This window comes from Mesoplodon bidens (assembly GCF_964165515.1).
Source record: "Mesoplodon bidens genome assembly, chromosome: X".
NCBI classification, from domain to species: domain Eukaryota; kingdom Metazoa; phylum Chordata; class Mammalia; order Artiodactyla; family Ziphiidae; genus Mesoplodon; species Mesoplodon bidens.
The window spans coordinates 75,472,447-75,498,498 of record NC_138163.1 but is presented as its reverse complement, the minus strand read 5'-3'; the positions used below and the strand labels follow the sequence as shown (position 1 = coordinate 75,498,498).

The 26,052-nt window shown below is 36.6% G+C and overlaps 1 protein-coding gene across 1 annotated transcript; it reads left to right on the top strand.

Annotated features, from left to right (window-relative positions):
- Positions 1-9,194: 9,194 nt before the first annotated feature.
- On the top strand, positions 9,195-10,238 carry P2RY10 (P2Y receptor family member 10; the record flags this gene model as incomplete). Its single annotated transcript, XM_081221966.1, is given in 3 exon segments — positions 9,195-9,461; positions 9,465-9,626; positions 9,630-10,238. Coding segments are annotated over 3 exon segments (1,038 nt in total).
- Positions 10,239-26,052: the final 15,814 nt, after the last annotated feature.

Genomic DNA, 26,052 nt, shown 5'->3' with positions numbered 1-26,052 from the left:
CTCTTTCTTTCATTCTACCCGGTTGCAAGGGGATTTTCTTGTCCTTTAAGTGTCTGAAGTCTTCCACTAATGTTCAGCAGGGGATCTGAGAGAATTGTTTGATTTGTAGATGTATTCCTTTTTTTTCTTCTTTTTTTTAAACATCTTTATTGGAATATAATGTTTTAAAATGGTGTGTTAGTTTCTGCTGTATGACAAAGTGAATCAGCTATATGTGTACATATATACCCATGTCTCCTCCCACCTGCATCTCTCTCCCACCTTCACTATCTCACCCCTTTAGGTGGACACAGAGCACCAAGCTGATCTCCCTGTGCTATGTGGCTGTTTCTCAGTAGCTATCTATTTTACATTTGGTAGTGTATATACGTTCATGCCACTCTCACACTTCGTTGCAGCTTATCCTTCCCCCTCCCCTTGTCCTCAAGGCTATTCTCTATGTCTGCATCTTTATTTTTGTCCTGCCCCTATGTTCTTCATAAACATTATTCTTTTTTTTTAGATTCCATATATATATATATGTTAGGATATGGTATTTATTTTTCACTTTCTGACTTCCTTCACTGTGTATGACAGACTCTATGTCCATCCACTTCACTACAAATAACTCAATTTCGTTTCCCTTTATGGCTGAGGAATATTTCACTGTATATAAGTGACACATCTTTATTCATTCATCTGTCAATAGACACTTAGATTCCTCTCATGTCCTGGCTATTGTAAATAGGGCTGCAATGAACATTGTGGTACATGATTCTTTTTGAATTATGGTTTTCTCAGGGTATATGCCCAGTGGAGTGATTGCTGGGTCATATGGTAGTTCTATTTGTAGTTTTTAAGGAACATCCATACTGTTCTTCATAGTGGCTGTATCAATTTACATTCCCACCAACAGTGCAAGAAGGTTCCCTTTTCTCCACACCCTCTCCAGAATTGACGGTTTGTAGATTTTTTGATGATGGCTATTCTGACCAGTGTGAGGTGATACTTCATTGTAGTTTTGATTTGCATTTCTCTAATGATTAATGATGTTGAGCATCCTTTCATGTGTTTATTGGCAATCTGTATATCTTCTTTGGAGGCCTGTCTATTTAGGTCTTCTGCACCTTTTTAGATTGGGTTGTTTGTTTTTATTTATATTGAGTTGCATAAGCTGCTTGGATATTTGGAGATTAATCCTTTGTCAGTTGCATCATTTGCAAATATTTTCTCCCATTCTGAGAAATGTCTTCTTGTCTTGTTTATGGTTTCCTTTGCTATGCAAAAGCTTTTAAGTTTCATTAGGTCCCATTTGTTTGTTTCTGTTTTTATTTCCATTTCTCTAGGAGGTGGGTCAAAAAGGATCATGCTGTGATTTATGTCAGTGTTCTGCCTATTTTTCATTCTAGGAATTTTTTAGTGTCTGGCCTTACATTTAGGTCTTTAATCCATTTTCAGTTTATTTGTGTATGCTATTAGAGAGTGTTCTAATTTTAATCTTTTATATGTAGCTGTCCAGTTTTCCCAGCACCACTTATTGAAGAGGATGTCTTTTCTCCATTGTATATTCTTGCCTCCTTTATCAAAAATAAGGTGACCAGGGCCTCCCTGGTGGCGCAGTGGTTGAGAGTCCGCCTGCCGATGCAGGGGATACGGGTTCGTGCCCCGGTCTGGGAGGATCCCACATGCCGCGGAGCGGCTCGGCCCGTGAGCCATGGCCGCTGGGCCTGCGCGTCTAGAGCCTGTGCTCCGCAACGGGAGAGGCCACAGCAGTGAGAGGCCCACATACCGCAAAAAGAAAAAAAAAAAAAAAAAAAAAAAAAAAAAAAATAAGGTGACCATACACACATGGGTTTATCTCTGGGCTTTCTATCCTGTTCCATTGATCTATATTTCTGTTTTGTGCCAGTACCATACTGTCTTGATTACCGTAGCTTTGTAGTATAGTCTGAAATCAGTGAGCCTGATTCTTTAGGCTCCGTTTTTCTTTCACAAAATTGCTTCAGCTATTCGAGGTCTATTGTCTTTCCATACAAATTGTAAATTTTTTGTTCTAATTCTGTGAAAATTGCCATTTGTGGTTTGATAGGGATTGCATTGAATCTGTAGATTGTTTTGGGTAGTATAGTCATTTTCACAATGTTGATTCTTCCAATCCAAGAACATGGTATATCTCACCATCTGTTTTTAACATCTTTAATTTCTTTCATCATTGTCTTATAGTTTTCAGCATACATGTCTTTTGCCTCCTTAGGTAGGATTATTCTGAGGTATTTTATTCTTTTGCTGCAATGATAAATGGGAGTGTTGAATTAATTTATCTTTCAGATTTATCATCATTAGTGCATAAGAATGCAAGAGATTTCTGTGCATTAATTTTGTCTCCTGATACTTTACAAAATTCATTTATTAGCTCTACTAGATTTCTGGTAGCATCTTTAGGATTCTCTAGTTATAGTATCATGTCATCTGAAAACAGTGAGTGCTTTAATTCTTCTTTTCCAATTTGGATTCCTTTTATTTCTTTTTCTTCTCTGATTGCTTTGGCTAAAACTTCCAAAACTATGTTGAATAATAGTGGTGAGAGTGGGCAACTTTGTCTTGTTCCTGACTTTAGTGGACATGATTTCAGTTTTTCACCATTGTTAACGATGTTGGCTGTGTGTTTGTCATATATGACCTTTATTATGTTGAGGAAATTTCCCTCTATGCCTACTTTCTGAGGGGTTTTATCATAAATGTGTGCTGAATTTTGTTGAAAGCTTTTTCTGCATCTATTGAGATGATCATATGGTTTTTCTCCTTCCATTTGTTAATATGGTTTATCCCATTGATTGATTTGTGGCTGATGAAAAATCCTTCCATTCCTGGGGTAAACCCCACTTGACCATGTTGTATGATCCTTTTAATGTGCTGTTGGATTCTGTTTGTTATTATTTTGTTGAGGATATTTGCATCTATGTTCATCAGTGATATTGGCCTGTAGTTTTCTTTCTTTGTGACATCTTTGTCTGGTTTTGGTATCACGGTGATGGCAGCCTCGTAGAATGAGTTTGGGAGTGTTCCTCCCTCTGCTATATTTTGGAAGACGTTGAGAAACATAGGTGTTAGCTTTTCTCTCTATGATTGATAGAATTCGCCTGTGAAGCCACCTGTTCCTGGGCTTTCATTTGTTGGAAGATTTTTAATCACTAAATTAATTTAGTCTCAATTTCAGGGCTTCTGATTGCTCTGTTTATATTTTCTCTTGCTTCCTGGTTCAGTCTCTGATGGGTTTGCTTTTCTAAAAAATTGTCAATTTCTTTCACATTATCCATTTTATTGCCATATAGTTGCTTGTAGTAATGTCTCACAATCCTTTGTATTTCTGCTGTGTCAGTTGGTACTTGTCCTTTTTCACTTCTACCTATTGGTTTGAGTCTTCTCCTTTCTTTTTCTTCATGAGTCTGGCTAATGGTTACCAATTTTGTTTATCTTCTAAAAGATCCAGCTTTTAGTTTTATTGACCTTTGCTATCATTTCATTCATTTCTTTTTCATTTATTTCTGATCTGATCTTTATTATTTCTTTCCTTCTGCTTTGTTCTTCTTTCTCTAATTGCTTTAAGTGTAATGTTAGGTTGTTTATTTGAGGTGTTTCTTGTTTCTTGAGGTAGGATTGTATTGCTATAATCTTCCCTCTTAAAATTCCTTTTGCTGCATCCTATAGGTTTTGGTTCATTGTGTTTTCATTGTTATTTGTTTCTAGGTATTTTTAACTTTCCTCTTTGATTTCTTCAATGATCTCTGGTTATTTAGTCATGCATTGTTTAACCTCTATGTGTTTGTATTTTTTACAGATTTTCCCTGTAATTGATATCTAGTCTTATCACTTTGTAGTTCGATAAGGTACTTGATACAATTACAATTCTCTTAAATTTACCAAGGCTTGATTTGTGACCCAAGATATGATCTATCCTGGAGAGTGTCCCATGAGAACTTGAGAAGAAAGTGTATTCTGTTGTTTTTGGATGGAATGTCCTATAAATATCAATTAAGTCCATCTTATTTAATGTATCATTTAAAGCTTGTGTTTCTTTATTTATTTTCATTTTGGATGATCTGTCCATTAGTGAAAGTGGGGTGTTAAAGTCCCCTAGTATGATTGTGTTACTGTCGATTTCTCCTGTTATAACTCTTAGCATTTGCTGTATGTACTGAGGTCCTCCTATGTTGGGTGCATAAGTATTTACAGTTGATATATCTTCTTCTTGGATTGATCCCTTGCTCATTATGTCGTGTCCTCTTTGTCTCTTCTAATAGTCTTTATTTTAATGTTGATTTTTTCTGATATGAGAATTGATAATCCAGCTTTCTTTTGATTTCTGTTTGAATGGAATATCTTTTTCCATCTTCTCACTTTCAGTCTGTATGTGTCTCTAGGTCTGAAGTAGGTCTCTTGTAGACAGCATATATATATGTATGGGTCTTGTTTTTGTATCCATTCAGCCAGTCTATGTCTTTTGGTTGGAGCAGTTAATCCATTTACGTTTAAGGTAATTATCGATATGTACATTCCTATTCCCATTGTCTTAACTGTGTTGGGTTTTTTATTGTAGGTCTTCTCCTTCTCTTGTGTTTCCTGCCTAGAGAAGTTCCTTTAGCTTTTGTTGTTAAGGTGGCTTGGTGGTGCTGTATCCTCTTAGCTTTTGTTTTTCTGTAAAGATTTAATTTCACTGTCGAATATGAATGAGCTCCTTGCTGGGTAGAGTAATCTTGGTTGTAGTATTTTTCTCCTTTCATCACTTTAAATATGTTCTACCACAGCCTTCTGGCTTGCAGAATTTGTGCTGAAAGATCAGCTGTTAACCTCATGGTGATTCCCTTGTATGTTAGTTGTTGGTTTTCTCTTGCTGCTTTTAATATTTTTCATTTTATTTAATTTTTGATCATTTGATTGATGTGTGTCTTGTCATGTTTCTCCTTGGATTTATCCTGTATGGGACTCTCTGTGCTTCCTGGACTGGAATAACTATTTCCTTTCCCATATTAGGGGAGTTTTCAACTATATGCTCTTCAAATATTTTTTTCAGTCCCTTTCTTTTTCTCTTCTTCTTCTGGGGCCCCTATAATTCGAGTGTTGGTGTGTTTTATGTTGTCCCAGAGGTCTCTGAGACTGCCCTCAATTCTTTACATTCTTTTTTCTTTATTCTTCTCTGAAGTAGTTATTTCCACTATTTTATGTTCCAGGTCACTTATCCTTTCTTCTGCCTCAGTTATTTTGCTACTGATTCCTTCTAGAGAATTTTAAATTTCATTTATTGTGTTATTCTTCATTGTTTGTTTACTCTTTAGTTCCTCTAGGTCCTGGTTAAACGTTTCTTGTATTTTCTCCATTCTATTTTCAAGATTTTGAATCATCTTTACTATCATTACTCTGAATTCTTTTTCAGGTAGACTTCCTATTTCCTCTTCATTTGTTTGGTATGGTGGGTATTTACCTTGCTCCTTCATCTACTTTGTGTTTCTCTGTCTTCTCAGTTTGCTTAACTTACTGTGTTTGGCGTCTCTTCTTCACGGGCTGCAAGTTCTTAGTTCCCAATGTTTTTTGTGTTTGCCTTCAGTGGCTAAGATTGGTTTAGTGGCTTGTATAGGCTTCCTGGTGGAGGGGACTGATGCCTGTGCTCTGGTGTATGAGGCAGGGTCTTTTCTTTTTGGTGGGCAGAACTGCGTCCTGGGGTGTGTTTTGGTGTGTCTGTGAACATTTTATGATTTTAGGCAGCCTTTCTGCTAATGGGTGGGCTTGTGTTCCTGTGTTACTAGTTGTTTAGTATGGGCTGTTCAGCATTGTAGCTTGCTGATCGTTGAGTAGAGTTAAGTCCTAACACTGAGATGGAGATCTATAGGATAGCTTTTGCTGTTTGATATTACATGGGGTTGGGAAGTCTCTGGTGGTCCAATATCCTGAACTCAAGTCTCCCACCCCAGAGGCTCAGGCCTGACACCTGGTCAGAACACCCAGACCCTGTCAGCCACACAGCTCAGGAGAAAAGGGAGATACAAAGAAAGGAAGAAAAATAAATAAAATAAAGTTATTGAAATAAAAATATTATTAAAAATAAAAAAAATTAAGAAGTAATAAAAAAGAAGAAAGAAAGAAGAGAGAAACCAAACTAATAAACGAATCCACCAGTGATAACAAGCACTGAAAACTATACTAAAAAAGAAAAGAAAAACACTGACAGACAGAACTGTAGGACAAATGGGAAAAGCAAATGTGTACGAACAAAATCACACAAAGAAGCATATACATACACACTCACAAAAAGGGAAAAAGGAATATATATATATAAAGAGAGAGCAACTAAATCAATAAAGAAATCTACCAATGATAATAAGCTTTAAATACTAAACTAAGATAAACATAAACTAGAAAGAAATTAAATTGTGAAAGCAAACCACAATTCTATAGTTGCTCTCAAAGTCCACCACCTCAATTTTGTGATGATTCATTGTCTATTCAGGTCTTCCTCAGATTCAGGGTACATCAAGTTGATTGTGGAGATTTAATCTGCTTCTCCTCAGGCTGAATGGAGAAATTTCCCTTTCTCTTCTTTGTTTGCACATCTCCTGGGGTTCAGCTTTGGATTTGGCCCTGCCTCTGTGTGTAGGTCAGCTGAGGGCGTCTGCTCCCCACCCAGACAGGATAGGGTTAAAGTAACAGCTGATGAGAGGGCTCTGGCTCACTCAGGCCTTGGGGAGGGAAGGGTACAGTAGTTATAATTGGAACGTGGAGTGAGCATGTGGAAGCAGAGACCAGCGTGACTTTGCAGCAGCCTGAGGAGTGCCATGTGTTCTCCCGGGAAAGTTGTCCCTGGATCACGGGACCGTGGCTATGGCAGTCTGCACAGGCTCCTGGGGCGGAGATGTGTGTGTGTGGATAGTGACCTGTGCTGGCACACAAGCTTCTTGATGGCTGCAGCAGCAATCTTAGTGTTTCACACCCGTCTCTGGTGTCCGTGCTGATAATAGCAGTTTCTGCCTATCTCTGGAGCTCATTTAGGTCGTGCTTTGAACCCTGGCTCCACACGCAGCCCAAAATATGTTCTCTTGCCTCTTAGGCCGTTCCAGAGATTTTCCTGGACTTCATCATGGCTAGTTGTGGTGCACTAGCCTCCTTCAGGCTGTGTTCATGCAGCCAACCTCAGTCCTCTCCCAGGGATATGACTTCCGAAGCCCGAGCGTCAGCTCCCAGCTACCCACCACCCTGCCAGGTGAGCAGACAATCCTCTTAGGTTGGTGAGTGCTGGTTGACACCAATTCTTTGTGTGGGAATCTCTCTGCTTTGCCTTTTGCACCCCTGTTGCTTCCCTCTCCTCCATGGCTGCAAAGCTTCCCCCCAGCCCATCCCCCATCTCTGCCAGTGAAGGGGCTTCGTAGTGTGTGGAAACTTTTCCTCCTTCACAGCTCCCACCCAGAGGTGAAGGTCCCATCCCTATTCTTTTGGTCTCCGTTTTTTTCTTTTGCCCTACCCATGTACATGGGGAGTTTCTTGCCTTTTGGGAAGTCTGAGCTCTTCTGCCAACATTCAATAGGTGTTCTGTAAAAGTTGTTCCACATGTAGATATATTTCTGATGTATCTCTGGGGAGGAAGATGATCTCCACATCTTACTCCTCTGCCATCTGAAGGTCCTTTCTCTGTAGATGTATTTGTGAGGAGTGACAAATTCCACATCCTCATCTTCTGCCATCTTGACTCCACTCCTCTGATTTTTACATTTTTAATTGGTTGTGTTTAGGGTTGAGTAGGCACTGTTTTAGAGTCTATATTGCTTTCAATAGTTATGTTAAGTCTGTCTTTTTTTCCTTTTAATTCTATAATTGTGAAGTAAACTAAATGTTTTTGCAAGTGATGACAATTATAAGAGTATTAAAATCCCATTTATGTTTTTGTTCTGCAATCAAATGCATAAGTTATATTTCCTAATATATCATACATTTGGGTTCTTTAACTGTCCTTTTCATTAGTAAAATAAGCTGTGTTGTAGTGACTTTGGGCTAAAAGCAAAATGCTCTGATCCAAAAGAAAGCCAAGGAAAAGAACGATGCCATACTAGGAATGAATGTTTAACCTGGATAAGGGAAGATATGAGAGATGACAGAATTCCTATCTTTAGATATTTGAAGAGTTTCATGTGTAACAGGGAGTAGACTTTATTTTATTTGGCTTTGGTAGGCTGAACTAGGTTGAAATGTCAGGGATGTGGATTTTTGTCTCACTAGAAGGGAGGACTTCTAACAATTATGATTGTTAAAAATGTAACCATCCACATTAATAACTTTTTCACTGAACTTGCCCTGAGAGCTAGAGCTGAAGTAGAGGCAGCGCCTTTTGCTGCATCTACCACCAGATACCCTCTAGTCCATCACATATTCTGGTAGTTTCTTTCAATTGTTGCAATGATAGTCTCAATAAATGTGAATGTCTGAAACTACTGTAATTCTGTTAATAAATACAGATCTTTAAAGTTACTGAAGCTTCTGAAAGTTCCATGTTATATAAGCAGAACTAATTGTTCTCTCAGCCAAATTCTGAAAGAGACAAAGTTTATATGAGTTGTAATATCTTTTCCAAGCCCCTATCTTTCAAGGCCTAGTGACCTGCCAGGCCTTCCCCAGACCTTTATCCCATGTTTCATTCCTAAATATTCATTGACTAACCTCAGCAGTCATCTAATCCCTGATAAGATTGTCTTTCAAAATAGATTTTTATCTCTCTCAGCATTGAGGATAGGGAAAGCTGGATCTCAAATTTTGAAAATACAGATAGAGATAATTGTAAAACTGAATGTAAAACAAGAATTTTGAAATGTATGTTTGGCAGCTATTTGCCAGGAAGACTTACTTTTTGGTTATCTCTGCAAGTTTGATTACTTCCTCTGACTACTAAGGGAAAAACCTGACTGAAGTTATTGCCAAAACAGTGATCTTTTTGATTCTGAAAATATCTTCAACAGTACTGTTATCCAGTTGTAGATTGGCAAGATATTTTCAATTTACATAGAAAAGACCTTTTGAGTTTATGAAAGTTCACACTTGAATACCTCTTTGGTAGAATACAAATATATTTGTATACCCAAACATGGACTGATATGCCCTTGACACTATTTTTCTCTATTTTCTGCAGAAATCATCATTCTGATGCTTTCCCTAAGGAAGGAACACAAATTCTCAAGATGGGAAGTAACAGCACAAACAGTACAAGAGCAAAGTGCACTGATCTTCAAATGTCATTTCAGTACTCTCTCTATGCAACCACTTATATCTTCATATTTATCCCCGGTCTACTGGTGAACAGTGCAGGCTTGTGGGTTTTGTGCCGCTTCATCAGCAAGAAAAATAAAGCCATCATTTTCATGATCAACCTCTCTGTGGCTGACTTTGGTCATGTGCTGTCCTTACCCCTCCGGATTTACTATTACATCCGCCACCACTGGCCTTTCTAGAGGGCCCTTTACCTGCTGTGTTTCTACCTAAAGTATCTCAACATGTATGCCAGCATGTTTTTCCTGACATGCATCAGCCTTCAGAGGTGCTTCTTTCTCCTCAAGCCTTTCAGGGCCAGAGACTGGAAGCGTAGGTATGATGTGGCCATCAGTGCTGCCATCTGAGTCATCGTGGGGACTGCCTGTTTCCTACTTCCAATTCTGAGAAATTCTGGATTAGCCAACAATACTGAATCCTGCTTTGCTGATTTAGGGCTTCAACATATTAGCATGGCGTCTACTGTTGGCATGGTAACTGTAGCTGAAATTGGAGGGTTTGTCTTACCTGTTGTAATTATTACTTATTGCACATGGAGAACAAGAAAAATTTTACAGGAATTCCAAGTTCCCACTCAGAACACCAAAGAGAGAAAAAAAGCTTTGTGGATGGTCCTGATGTGTGCAGTGGTATTCATTGTGTGTTTCACACCCTACCACCTCAACTTCCCTTTCTTTATGATGGTGAAGCAACAAATCTTTTCAAACTGCTCCTTTATAAAGAGCACTCTATTTTCCCACATAATTTCCATGTGTCTTGCAAATTTAAATTGCTGCCTTGATCCAGTTGTATATTATTTTATGACCTCAGAATTTCGTGATGGATTTTCAGAACATGGTAGCTTGATTCTTCAGTCATGTGTGAAATGCAAGGATGGTGCTTTGGATATTCAGCATAGGAAGGAGGATCTTCAAACAATCTCTCTTGAATTTATGGATGATTCCAAAACAATGTAAACAAATAATTACCTAGAATAATCTATATGCTCTATCAGTTTATCTATGTCACCTGGAAGATCTTTCTTAAAAAAAAATGGTACCCTTAAGTGCCTTAATGAAACATGGCTCCCTTCCCTTAATCTTCAAAATGATTCTTCTGGAAAAAAATATTAAAGCCTATATTTTCTGTCCAAATGGAAATATTGTTCTATGGAGCATATGAGAAAATAACTTTATTTACACAAAAGGATGAACAACAGAATGAATTGCACCCCTGTTCCTCAGCAATAGGTCCAATATTTTCACCTTCCCCTACTAGAAACAAAATGCAAATTGAAAATAGATGAACATAGATGAATTGTCTACACATTTAAAAATGTACAGGAGAACAATACTATCCTTGCTTTATCAAGAAGTTATACACAGGTGGAGTGGCCAAGATGGCAGAGTAGGAAGACCCTGATCTCACCTCCTTCCACAGGCACACCAAAATTACAAATACTTACAGAGCAACTATTGATGAGAACAACCTGAACACTAGCAGAAAATATATTTTACAACTAAAGATGTAAAGAAAGAACCACAATAAGATGGGTAGGAGAAGTGGAGACACAGTATAGTCAAGAGCCATACCCCTGGATAGGTGACCCACAAACAGGAGAATAATTACAATTGCAGAGGTTCTCCACAGAAATGAAGGGTCTGAGCCCCATATTGAGCTCCCCAGCCCAGAGATTCTGCACTAGAAAGACAAGTCTCTAGACTGTTTGGTTTTCAAGGCCAGTGGGGCTTAGTTTCAGGAGAGCTGAAGGGCTGTGGGAAATAGAGACTGTACTCTTAAAGGGCACACACAAAATCTCACAAGCTCTGAGACCTAGAGCAGAAGCAACAATTTGAAACAAACTTGGGTTAGACCCACTTGCTGATCTTGGAGAGCCTCCCAGAGAGGAGGCAATTGGGACTCACCCTAGGGACGTTGACACTGACAGCAGCTATTTTTGGAAACTCATCCTACCATGAGGACACTGATGCTGGCAACACCATTTTGGGATCCTCCCTCTAGCAGGCTGGCTGATTTAGGAGCCCCTGAGCTCCCAAGGACCTGGTCTTGTTCACCACAGCACACAAGATCCAGCTCAACACACAACAGGACAACACCAGGTCTGTGAAATCAAGGCCCCAGAGCCAGAGTAACCAGGACCGAGCTCCACCCACCAGTGGGCCAGCACTAGCCCTGGGGTCCAGCCTTACCCCCAAGAGATGGGAATTAGCCCTGGGATATTTGGGCCCCAGCCCTTCCCACATGTGGGTGGACATCTACTCTGGGAGCCCTTGCACCCTGCAGGCAGATATGCCAGGATTCAGTTGTCTCCATTTTGCCAGAACTAGCTCAAGGACCCTCTTGGCCCCAGCTCCACCCATCATTGAGTTGACACTAGCTCTGGGACTCCAGACCATAGTCAGAGACCCCAGGTCCTAACTCTGCACACAAGGAGCTGGTAGTATCCCTGGGACCAAGCCTTACCCATTAGTGGGAAGGCACCAGCGTCAGGATGCCGAAGGCACCATATCCTCCCTTGAGGATGTTGAAACCAGCTCCAGGACACTTTGAGCCCCTCAGCAACATGCCCTTGGCCATGGGCCAGCTCAACAGCAGGTGGATACAAGCTCCAGGATCCTAACCCTGCAGCCAACCACCTTGTGACATAGCCCAACTCACCAGTAGGCTGGCACCAGGACCAGGATTTCCCTGGTCATGCACCTAGTCATGGAAGGATTATGTCTTACCCACCAGAAGCCAGTAGTCTCCACACAAGGCAGGGGCTGGCAACCAACTGGACCAGGAGACAGCTACACCTACCAGAAGCCAGTAGTCTCCACACAAGTCAGGGGCTGGCAATCAACTGGACCAGGAGACAGCTACACCTACTAGCATCCATAGTAATCAGCTTATCACAGCAGAAAGACCCAGATAGCCCATATAGGGGACACCCTGAGAGCATACAGCTCTGATGACAAGAAGGGAGTGTGCTGCTGCGCCCCATAGAATGTCTCCTACATAGGCCACTTCTCTAAGATAGGGAAATATAAGCAGTATACCAAATACATGGAAATAAAAACAACAAATTAGGCAAAATGAAGTGACAGAGCAATATGTTCCAAATAAAGTAACAAGATAAAACCCCAGAAGAAGAACTAATTTAATTGGAGATAAGCAATCTACCCAATAAAACATTCATGGTGGTGATCATAAAGATGCTCAAAGAACTCAGGACAAAAAGTGGATGAACACAGTGAGAATAGTAAAAAAAAAAAAAGAGTTAAAAAATTATAAAGAAGAACCAAACAGAGATGAAGAATATAATAAATGAATTAAAAATTAAACTTGAATGAATCAACAGTAGATTAGATGATACATAGGAACAGATCAGCAAAGTGGAAGACAGAGTAGTGGAAATTGTTTTAGCTAAACAGAAAAAAAGAACACAGAATTTTTAAAAATGGGAACAGTTTAAGAGACCTCTGAGACAACATCAAGCATAATAACATTCTCATTATAGGGGTCCCAGAATGAAAAGAGAAAGAGAAAGTGGCAAAGAACATATTTGAAGATATAATAGCTGAAAACTTAACTAACCTGGGAAATGAAAAAAAAAAAAAAATCCAGGTCCAGGAAGCACAGGGACTTTGCAAGCAGGATCAAACCAAAAATGACTACACAAAGACACACTGTAAATGAAATGAAAAAAAAAAGAAAAAGAAAAAAGAGAATATTAAAAGCAGCAAGGGAAAAGTAACAAGTTACATACAATGAAACTCCCGTAATACTATCATTGACTTTTAGGCAGAAACTCTGCAGGTAGAGGTGTGGGCCATGATATATTTAAAGGGATGAAGGGGAAAAGCCTATCATGAAGAATACTCAAACTGACAAGGTTAACATTCAGATTTGAAGGAGATATTAAAAGTTCTACAGGCAAGCAAAAACAAAAAGAATTCAGGAGCACAAGACCAGATTTAAAAGAACTGTTAAAGGGATTTCTCTAAGCAGAAAAAGAAAGACCTCAGCTACAAATATGAAAATTACAAAATGAAAAATCTCATTGGTAAAGGCAAATATGCAGTAATGGTAGTAAATCAATGACATATAAAGCTAGAAGGAAGGTTAAAAGACAAAAGTTGTAAAATCAGCTGTATACATGATAAGTAGTTAAGGGGATACACAAAACAAAAAGATGTAAAATGTGATGTCAAAAACAATAAATGGGGGAGAAGTAAAAATTCATGGTTGGAAAAATGAATTCAAAGTTAAGAAATCAGCAACTTACATAACATACATATATATAGGTTGCTATATATAAAACCCACGATAACCACAAAACAAAAATCCATAATAGATACAGAACACCAAAGACAGAAATGAATCCAAACATACCGCTGAAGATATTTATGAAATCACAAGGGAAGAGAGCAAAAGAAGAAGAAAGGAACAAAAAGAACTCTATCAATATTTATTTATTTATTTATTTGTTTTAATTTTGGTTGTGCTTGGTCTTCATTGCTGTGTGTGGGTTTTCTCTAGTTGCAGCAAATGGGGGCTACTCTTCATTGCAGTGCATGGGCTTCTCATTGTGGTGGCTTCTCTTGTTGGGGGGCACAGGATCTAGGCATGCAGGCTTCAGTAGTTGTGGCACATGAGCTCTAGAGCACAGGCTCAGCAGTTGTGGTGCACAGGCCCAGTTGCTCCACCACACATAGGATCTTCTTGTACCAGGGCTCTAACCCGTGTCCCCTGCATTGGCAGGTGGGTTCTTAACCACTGTACAACCAGGGAAGCCCAATAATTACTTTAGATATAAATGGAATATATGCTCCAATCAAAAGACATAGAGTGGCTGAATGGATACAAAAACAAGGCTCATATATATGTTGCCTGCAAGAGATTCCCTTAAGATCTCAAGACACATGTGAACTGGAAATGGGAAGATGGCAAAAGGTATGCCATGCAAATGGAAATGAAAAGAAAGCAGGGGTAACAATACTTCCATCAAACAAAATAGACCTTAAAATAAAGACTGTAATAAGAGACAAAAAAAGACATTACATAATGATAAAGGGATATATACAAGAAGAATATATAATAATTATAAATATATATGCACCCAACATCAGTACATAAATACATAAAGCAAATATTAACAGACATAAAATGAGAAATTGACAATAACACAATAATTGTAGGGGACTTTAACACTCCACTTACATCATTGGACTGATCATCCAGACAGAAATTCAGTAAGGAAACACTGGCCTTAAATGACACATTAGATCAGCAACAGAATACAAATTATTTTCAAGTGCACATGAAACATTCTCCAGGACAGATCACATGCTAGATAACTAAACAAGTCTTGGTAAGTTTAAGAAAATTGAAATCATATATCAACCATCTTTTCTGACCACAATGTTATGAGACTAGACTATAAATCGATTACATGGAAAAAAACTGCAAAAATCACAAACACATGGAGGCTAAACAATGTGCAATAAACAACCAGTGGATTACTGAAGATCTCAAAGAGAAAATCAAAAGTACCTGGAGATAAGTGCAGATGAAATCACAATGATCCAAAATCTGTGGGATTCAGCAAAAGCATTTCTAAGAGAGTAGTTTATAGAAATATCATACAGTAAGTTCCATATATACAAACCTTCAAGTCATGATCTTTCAAAGATGTGAACATGCGTTTGCATGTCCAATCATGTAAGTTAGTTCACGTGTCTGGCATACATTGTCTCATACATTCATCTTCTATGAGTGGTTGTGCTTTTGTGTACTTTATTGTACAGTACTGTATAGAGTACAGTAGTACAGTATGTTTATTTCAAGCCCAGGAAGTCTGCAAGCCAAGTGTAAAACTAGCACTATATAGTCAATTGTGTTAGTTGGGTACCTATGCTAAATTTGTTGGACTTATGAATACGCTCTCAGGACGGAATTTGTTCATATGTAAGGGACTTACTGTACAAGCTTTTCTCAGGAAACAAGAAAAATCTCAAATTAAACAGCCTAACCTTACAACTATAGGAACTAGGAAAAGAAGAATTAACAAAACCCAAAGTTAGTAGAAGGAAAGAAATAAAGATCAGAGCTGAAATAAATTAAATAGAGAAAGGTCAATAAAACTAAGAGTTAGTTCTTTGAAAAGATGAATCAAATCGATAAAGCTTTAGTCATGCTCATCAAGAAAAAAAGAGAGAGGACCCAAATCAATAAAATGAAAAATGGAAAAGAAGTTACAGGTGACACCACAGAAATACAAAGGATCATAAGAGCTTACTATGAACAACTATATGCCAATAAAATGGACAACATAAAAGAAATGGAAAAAAATTCCTAGAAATGTACAATCTCCCAAGACTGAACAAGGAATAAATAGAAAATATGAACAGACCAATTATCAGTAATGAAACTGAATCAGTAATTTAAAAAGCTTCCATCAAACAAAGGTCAGGAACAGATGGTTTCACAGGTGAATTCTACCAAACATGTAGAGAAGAGTTAATACTTAGTTTTCTCGAACTATTCAATAAATTTGCAGAGCACATAATGCTTCTGAACTAATTCTAAGAGGCCAGCATCACCCTGTTACCAAAACCAGACAAAGATATCACACAAAAAAGAAAATTACAGGCGAATATCACTGATGAACATAGATGAAAAAATTCTCTACAAAATATTAGCACACCAAATCCAACAATACATTAAATAGGTCATACATAATTATCAAGTGGGATTTATTCCAAGGACACAAGGATAGTTCAATATCTGCAAAATAATTTGATATACCACATTAACAAATTGAATAATAAGAATCATATGGTCATCTCAATAGCTGCAGAAAAAGCTTTTGACAAAATTCAACAGAAAGTGGGCATAGAGGGAATATACCTCAATATAATAAAGGCCTTATATGACAAGCCCACAGATAACATTATACTCAATGATAAAAAGGTGAAAGCATTTATTCTAAGATCAGGAGCAAGACAAGGATGCCCACTCTCACCACTTTTATTCAACATAATATTGAAACTCCTAGCCACAGAAATCAGGAATCCAATGTGGAAAGGAAGAAGTAAAACTGTTATTGCTTACCAACGACATGATACTCTATACAGAAAATCCCGAAGATGTCACCAAGAAAACTACTAGAACTCATTAAAGAATTCTGTAAAGTGCAGGACACAAGATTAATATATAGGAATCTGTTGCAATTTTATACACTAAAAATGAACTATTAGAAAAGAAATTAAGAAAGCAATCCTATTTACTATCACATCAAAAAGAGTAAAATACCTAGGAATAAATCTAACTAAGTAGGTAAAAGGCCTGTACTCTGAAAACTATAGCTCAGTGATGAATGAAACTGAAGAGGACACAAGCAGATGCAAGGACATACCATGCTCATGGAAAGGAAGAATCAATATTGCTAAAATGACCATACAACCCAAGGCAATCTACAGATTCAATGCAATCTCTATCAAAAAATAATGGCATTTTTCACAGAATTAGAACAAATAATTCAAAAATGTGTACAAAACACAAAAGACCCTGAATAGCCCAAAGTATCATGCTCCCTGATTTCAAACTATACTACAAAGCTATACTATACTACGAATCAAAACTCTATGATACAGACAAACTTATATGGGCAATTAATCTATGACAAAGGAGGCATGGATATGCAATGGAGAAAAGACAGCCTCTTCAGTAAATGTTACTGGGAAAACTGGACAGTTATATGCAAAATAATAAAACATGATTAATTTCTAACACCATATACAAAAGTAAACTAAAAATGGATTAAATACTTAAAAGTAAGACCTGAAGCCATAAAACTTCTAGAAGAAAATATAGGTAATACTCTGTGAAATCTGCATTAGCAATATCTTTTAGATATGTCTCCTCAGGCAAGGGAAACAATAGAAAAAAATAAACAAATGGGACTACATCAACAAGAATATTTTGCACAGCAAAGGAAACTACCAATGAAATGAAAAGGCTGCATACTGAATGGGAGAAGATATTTGCAAATGATATATCTGGTAAGAGGTTAATATCCAAAATATATAATTTACCATCAAAAAACTAAAAATCTGATTAAAACATGGGCAGAGGATCTGAATATACATTTTTCCAAAAATAACATACAGATAGCTAACAAATATATTAATATATTAAAAGATGCTCAACACCACTAATCATCAGGGAAGTACAAATAAAAACTAAAATATCACCTCACACCTGTCCAAATGGCAATTATCAAGAACAAAAAAATAAGTTTTGGCAAATATTGGAGAAAAGAGTACTCTCATGCACTGTTGCTGGGAATTTAAATTGGTGAATCCATTATGGAAAAAATTATAGATATTCCTCAAAAAGGTAAAAATAGAACTATCATATAATGTATCAATTTCACTCCTGGATATTTACCTTAAAAAGACAAATGCAATATTTTGATATGTTATATGCATCCCTATGTTTTTGCAGCATTATTTACAATAGTCAAGATATGGAAGCAACCCAAGTGCCCATCAATAGATGAATGAATATTGAAGATGTAGTATATACATATATATAATGGAATATTATTTAATCATAAAAAGAATGAAATCTTACCATTTGTGACCACATGGGTGAGCCTAGAAATTATTGTTTTAAGTAAAATAAGTCAGATAGAGATAAGTACTGTGTGATTTCACTTATATGTGGAATCTAAGAAACTAAACAAAACAAATGGACAAACACAACAAAACAGAAACAGAGATATAGATACAGAAAGCTAATGGTGGTTGCCAGAGGGAATGGGGGTGGGAGGAGGAGATAAATAGTTGAGGGAGATTGAGGTACAGACTTTCAATTACAAAATAAATGAATCACAATTTTGAAATGTACAGTGTGGAGAATAATCAATAATTATGTAGTATCTTTGTGTGGTGACAGATAGTAACTAGAATTATCATGGTGATCATTTTGAAATGTATAGAAATATCAAGTCACTATGTTGTTTAACAGTAACTAGCACAGTGTTGTAGGTTAATTATACTTCAGAAACAAAGAATCAAACAAAGTCATAGAAAAAGAGATCAGATTTGTGGTTACCAGAGGCATAGGATGGGGTCAGGGGGAATTGGTTTAAGGTAGTCATAAGGTACATATTTATTGTTATAAGATAAATAAATACTAGGGATGTAATGTACAACATGATAAATATAACTAGCACAACTGTACATCATACATGAAAATTTTTGAGAGAAAATCCTGCGTTCTCATCACAAGGCAAAATTTATTTTCTATTTCTTTATAAAGTAGAAAAAAAACAGATGCTATTCTTTGTATCTATATAAGATGATGGGTGTTCACTAAACTTATTGTGGTAATCATTTCGTGGTGTATGTAAGTCAGATCATTGTGTCATACACCATAAACCTATACAGTGCTGTATGTCAATTATATCTCAATAAAAATGGAAGAAAAGAGAAAGTAAGACACAGACCCCTGTCTTACAAGTACATGTGACAAATATTAACAGAAGTCTGGACAGTTGTCAGGGGAGTACAGGAGTGAAATGTGCTCAAGAGTATCAAAAAGACAACAAAATATCATTCCACCATTTGTTTCTCTCAAGCTAAAAAAGGCAGGATCCAAAAATTTGCTCAACACAAAGTGGAAACTTCTTGTCTCCAAAGTGAAAAAACAAAAATTTTCCCAGTGGACAGACTACCCATAAAGAGTATTATTTTTCTCACATAAATAATATATTTAAGAAATAAATACCTTCTTATGTTGATATCTGACAATTTTAACAATAATTGAAAATATTTATTGAGCCCTTACTATGCATCTGGCATGTAAGTGCTTCTGATACATCAACTCATTTAATTGTCACAATTTCTCTAAGATGAGAAAAGACAGAGAGAGGAAACTTGCCTAAGGACACAGGACTAGTAAGTAGAGTTTTCCCTCTGGAGACTATGCTCTTTCATAAATATACTCTTCCTCCTCCCTGGAAATTCTGATCACTGTGGAATTAAAAAATGGCTACCTGAGAGGATGATGTATTTCTATAGTAATTTCTACATTGCTCTTGCTGCTGACAAAGATTCTCACTAGATTAAATAGATGACGTTTCTCTACATACACACCCAACATGCTTCCTCTCAACCGAACATTTAAAAATAGAAAGGTTGAGTTCTAAGCTCCTATCCAGGGAATTAACAGGGAATTTTCTTGAGAGTTATCTCCTTTAAAGAGGCTTACTTCTCTGGGTGATTCTAGAGGTCAGGGGGTTGATGTTGCTGCTTTGGAGAGACGAGACTAGAGTAAAGAGGGATACCTTTATTAAAACTCATACAGGTTTAGATTTTCTTAAGTTTCTGCAAGTGTTGGAAGGTCATGTTCCTTGTGCATTGTGCATGGCATGGTAACTACAGGATGGCCATGGAGTCTTGACTCTAAGCACTGTTACCTTAAGCACATTGACAGAATCTCTCTGGTGTGACATGTGATCGCTTGGAAGACTAATCTGAGAGGCATTTTAGTGCCTGCCAAATGTGGAAGGTCAGGATCCATGAAAACAACATTTAGCAGGTTTGATGTCAAAGATGACAGTCACCAAGGCTTACAGCAGTCACTCCTAATTTATAGGCAACTCAAAGTTCCTAGAATAGGAACTTGGAGAGGGGGAGGTCACCCACATTCCTCCGTCTATTCTAATGAGTGGTGGCTCAGAGTCAAAATTACTGTGATTTATAAAAATTATGTAAGGTGAGATTTCATGGACCTGAGCATGTGGATGATATCCATTTCACCATACTGTGATATATGTGACTCTTAGAGTAATTGCTCTATAGGACTACAAAGACATAAAAAGCAACACACAGTGATTCAAAAAGAATTGAACTTGCAAACATTTAGTACTTGATAGATAGTTTTTATATGAATATGTAATAAAAATAAATTTATACAGGAACTTTCATGTTTATTTCCAATAATCTTACAGATGCTCCCTTTGCATCCCTCATGTCAAAGGTTCCACATCAGTGTTGTTGCTGATTCATCCTAGAGTATACATCTCCACTGAAGGTAGAAGTGAAGCCACAGTGTTAAGTCTTTCCTCAAGACCACAAGGAGATGTAAACCCAAGGTTGTTCATGAATCCCCACAAGAAGTCAGGTGGTCTAGAACATTTTAAAAGTCTTCCATTCTGTTTGAATCACCCTGGTTTTGTACTTATATTCTCTGACAATATGTCAAAGTTGACGATTTAAACTTTTTTGGAGAACAGCCATGTTCTCAATAACAATAAGCATTTATCTAAACTTCATGCAGTCAACACACTTACATTACACCACAGGTGTGTCACATGTTAATCAAAGGTCTGCAGAGGAGAGGAAAATAATGTTTCACAATGTTACTGTGATTAAAAGCAGAGTACCTAGAGTTACCTTGCCTGGGTTCTTAGATATGTCCCAAATATAACAATATCACAAATTAGTAAACTGAGGAAGCATTAAACCATATTAAAATATGTATGTATATGAGGGAAAGAGTATATTTGTGAATGTGTGTGTATGTAGTATCTTCCATACATTTGATCATTTAAATTTAGGTATGCACTGTGACGTTGAAACAATAAAAACATATGTCCTACTTTTTTCTTTGCTTGCAATCTGGTATGATCATGATTGTAGTATAAACAAATTACAGAATTTTATAATGTAATTATTGTACAGGTTTAAGGCATTTGTCTTTATTTCTATCATTCTTCTCAAGGATAATGTATTGCCATGTAATTAATCCTTTATAGGAATTTTTAAAAATTAAAAGTAAAAAAAATGCACTATTTAAGAAAAGTAGCCTAAAAAAGAAATGTTTATTAATATTATTAGGAGTTATGGGAATTAATATCCTTATAACTTGGAATATCTATGAGACTTTCATTTTCTCCCCTTAGGGAAATAAACAATTTGGATTCATCCCAGATATCTCAAAAGTATCATGAGATTCACACACAACAAATACAGCTTAAGCACAAAATAATATTGTATCTTAATGTATTTCACGAACTTCAGAGTTTCAGAGTTTGCAATGAAAGCTCTTTGCTTGGATGTCTGTATGTGTGATGTAATGTATGCTTTTATATAGTGACACTCATTTAGCAAATATTTTGTTATATTCATTGATTAAAATCAACTGTGCCATGGTCTGCCTAGATTAATTCCTCTATAAACATCCTCAGTCACAACCTGATATATGTAAACCGTGAGTTAATGAAGAATAAAATACAGGCATATAGTTTTTCAGTTGGACCTCATTTCTCACAAGTAAAGATACATGTAAGGAGAACAGTGGTGAATTGAATCTTATTATAAATGCAGAATGAAAAATTGCTATTTTTGAAATCTCTGTGGTTAAGTCATTTTGTAATACAAATCACTCCCACTGGAAAATTTGATAATTAAAGTTTCATATTTGGAATTCATTAAAATGGTATTTTAAGAAGCAGTGGTTAGTTTTATAAAATTATAAACTTATTTTCTTGTCTTTATAAGATTGGGAATTCACAAAATGTTTTGTGTGAATTTTTTTGTAATAGTGATTGCCTAACAAAACAAAAACAGATAACATTTACCACGATGGTGGGGGCAGGGTAAAACCTAGATTTTCTAAAGTCCTCGAGGAATCTGTATTTTAGACAATTGTATTCTGTAGAAATGATCAAGTAACTCTTTAAGTATCTGAATATTTAAAACATCATTTTAGGTGCAAATATTTCTAAATTATATTCTTTCAAACCCACATAAGCAGTTTGTTTTAAACAAGGGGACATGGTGTATGAGAGAAGCATTAATCCAGATCCAGAGAACCAGGATCCTAGTTTCAGTTCTGCCACTCAGAAGCTATGTGACTTTGGGCAAGTTATCTTTCTTTGGGATTTAGTGTTATTATTTGTCCATAAGGAAGCTAGACTTGAAGATCTCAATATGAAGCATACTTTTTGGAAAATGCTTTATAAACTCTTAAGCACTTTACACAGGTTTGCTTTTGTTATTATTAGTATTGATATTGTTATTATTTAAGAAGATGTTCAACTCTAATATTTAATGTAATCTTTTTAGGATGACTGAAGGTCATATTATAAACTTCAGTTATTCTACTGTATGCATTTGCTTCTTTCAGAGGTATTGAAATTTGTAGGATTACCTGTACCTACACTAATATTGTCCCATGGATTTCTTTTTTTTTAACATACATACTGGATTTATTATTTATTTATTTATTTATTTATTTATTTATTTATTCAAACAGAAAGTCACAAAAATTATAATCATAATCATCAGGTCACTCAGTCCCATGTAATTAATTTTTTTATCTTGATCTTTTGTTAGCACTTTTATGAATTCATCAGTTTTCCATTAGAGTTCTGAAAATGCTTATTCACTCAGTTCAGCAGTATAGTCATGTACCAAAAACCTGCACTTGTCAATCTTTTCAATGAATTCCTTGAAGATGAAACCCTTTTACAGGAACATTTTTGCAAAAGCATCAGAGTACTACCAGAACTGCCTGTAAATGTCAAAAGATTTTAAAATGACCACGGTTAAAGATTTGATGAAAGTTCAAAATAATGCAATTGACAAGGAAATTTAATTATTTCTGAGATATACATTTTAAAATAATAACTAGAATTATAACTTATAACATTATACCAGAACATATAAGATTTTTAGGAATTTCATGTAATGTCTGAAAAAATTATATTAACATATTTCCATACAAATAACTCAAAGAAAGTTTAGTATTAGTTGTTTTTTGTTTTTCTTAATTTTTAAATTTTTTATTTATTTTTTTATACAGCAGGCTCTTATTAGTCATCAATTTTTTACACAACACGGTATACATGTCAATCCCAATTGCCAAATTCAGCACACCACCATCTCCCCCCACAGCTTTCCCCCTTGGTGTCCAAACGTTTATTCTCTACATCTGTGTCTCAGTTTCTGCCCTGCAAACCGGTTCATCTGTATCATTTTTAGGTTCCACATACATGTGTTAATATACGATATTTGTTTTTCTCTTTCTGACTTACTTCACTCTGTATGACAGTCTCTAGATCCAAACATGTCTTAACAAATGAACCAATTTTGTTCCTTTTTATGGCTGAGAAATATTCCATTGTATATATGTACCACAACTTCTTTATCCATTCATCTGTCGATGGGCATTTAGGTTGTTTCCATGACCTGGCTATTGTAAACAGTGCTGCAATGAATATTGGGGTGCATGCGACTTTTTGAATTATGGTTTTCTCTGGGTATATGCTCACTAGTGAGATTGCTGGATCATATGGTAATTCTATTTTTAGTTTTTTAAGGAACCTCCATACTGTTCTCCATAATGGCTTTATCAATTTACATTCCCACCAGCAGTGCAAGAGGGTTCCCTTTTCTCCACACCCTCTCCAGCATTTGTTGTTTGTAGATTTTCTGATGATGCCCATTCTAACTGGTGTGAGGTGATACCTCATTGCAGTTTTGATTTGCAATTCTCTAATAATTAGTAAGGTTGAGCAGATTTTCATGTGCTTCTTGGCCATCTTTATGTCTTCCTTGGATAAATGTCTATTTAGATCTTCTGCCTATTTTTGGATTGGGTTGTTTGTTTCTTTAATATTGAGCTGCATGAGATGTTTATATATTTTGGAGATTAATGCCTTCTCCGTTGATTCATTTGCAAATATTTCCTCCCATTCTGAGGGTTGTATTTTCATCTTGTTTATGGTTTCCTTTCCTGTGCAAAAGCTTTGAAGTTTCATTAGGTCTCATTGGTTTATTTTTGTTTTTATTTCCATTACTCTAGGAGGTGGATCAAAAAAGATCTTGCCGTGATTTATGTCAAAGAGTGTTCTTCCTATGTTTTCCTCCAAGAGTTTTATAGTGTTCAGTCTTACATTTAGGTCTCGAATCCATTTTGAGTTTATTTTTGTGAATGGTGTTAGGGACTGTTCTAATTTCATTCTTTTACATGTAGCTGTCCAGTATTCCCAGCAACATTTACTGAAGAGACTGTCTTTTCTCGATTGTATATCCTTTCCTCCTTTCTCTTAGAACAGTTGACCATAGGTGCATGGGTTTATCTCTGGGCTTTCTATCTTGTTCCATTGTTTTATGTTACTGTTCTTGTGCCAGTGCCATAATGTCTTGATTACTGTATCTTTGTAGTATAGTCTGAAGTCAGGGAGGCTGATACCTCCAGCTCCGTTTTTTTTCCTCAAGACTACTTTGGCTATTTGGGGTCTTTTGTGTCTCAATACAATTTTTTTTTTTACATCTTTATTGGAGTATAACTGTTTAACAATGGTGTGCTAGTTTCTGATTTATAACAAAGTGAATCAGTTATACATATACATATGTTCCCATATCCCCTCCCTCTTGCATCTCCCTCCCACATTTCTCATCCCACCCCACCAGGCAGTCACAAAGCACCGAGCTGATCTCCCTGTGCTATGCAGCTGCTTCCCACTAGCTATCTACCTTACGTTTGGTCATGTATATATGTCAATGCCTCTCTTTTACTTTGTCACAGCTTACCTTTCCCCCTCCCCATATCCTCAAGTCCGTTCTCTAGTAGGTCTGTCTCTTTACTCCTGTCTTACCCCTAGGTTCTTCATGACATTTTCTTTTCTTCTTAAATTCCATATATATGTGTTAGCATACGGTATTTGTCTTACTCTTTCTGACTTACTTCACTCTGTATGACAGACTCTATGTCTATCCACCTCATTACAAATAGCACAATTTCATATCTTTTTATGGCTGAGTAATATTCCATTGTATATATGTGCCACAACTTCTTTATCCATTCATCCGATGATGGACACTTAGGTTATTTCCATCTCTGGGATATTGTAAATAGGGCTGGAATGAACATTTTGGTACATGACTCTTTTTGAATTATGGTTTTCTCAGGGTATATGCCCAGTAGTGGGATTTCTGGGTCATATGGTAGTTCTATTTTTAGTTTTTTAAGGAACCTCCATACTGTTCTCCATAGTGGCTCTACCAATTCACATTCCCACCAGCAGTGCAAGAGTGTTCCCTTTATTCCACACCCTCTCCAGCATTTATTGTTTCTAGATTTTTTGATGATGGGCATTCTGACTGGTGTGAGATGATATCTCATTGTAGTTTTGATTTGCATTTCTCTAATGATTAAAGATGTTGAGCATTCTTTCATGTGTTTGTTGGCCGTCTGCATATCTTCTGTGGAGAAATGTCTATTTAGGTCTTCGGACCATTTTTGGATTGGGTTGTTTGCTTTTTGTTATTGAGCTGCATGAGCTGCTTATAAATGTTGGAAGTTAATCTTTTGTCAATTGTTTCCTTTGCAAATATTTTCTCCCATTCTGAGGTTTGTCTTTTGGTCTCGTTTATGGTTTCCTTTTGCTGTGCCAAAGCTATTAAGTTTCATTAGGTCCCATGTGTTTACTTTTGTCTTTATTTCCATTTCTCTAGGAGGTGGGTAAAAAAGGATCTTGCTGAGGTTTATGTCATATAGTGTTCTGCCTATGATTTCCTCTAAGGGTTTGATAGTTTCTGGCCTTACATTTAGGTCTTTAATCCATTTTGAGCTTATTTTTGTGTAAGGTGTTAGGGAGTGATCTAATCTCATACTTTTACATGTACATGTCCTGTTTACCCAGCACCACTGATTGAAAAGGCTCTCTTGTCTCCACTGTATATTCTTGCCTCCTTTATCAAATATAAG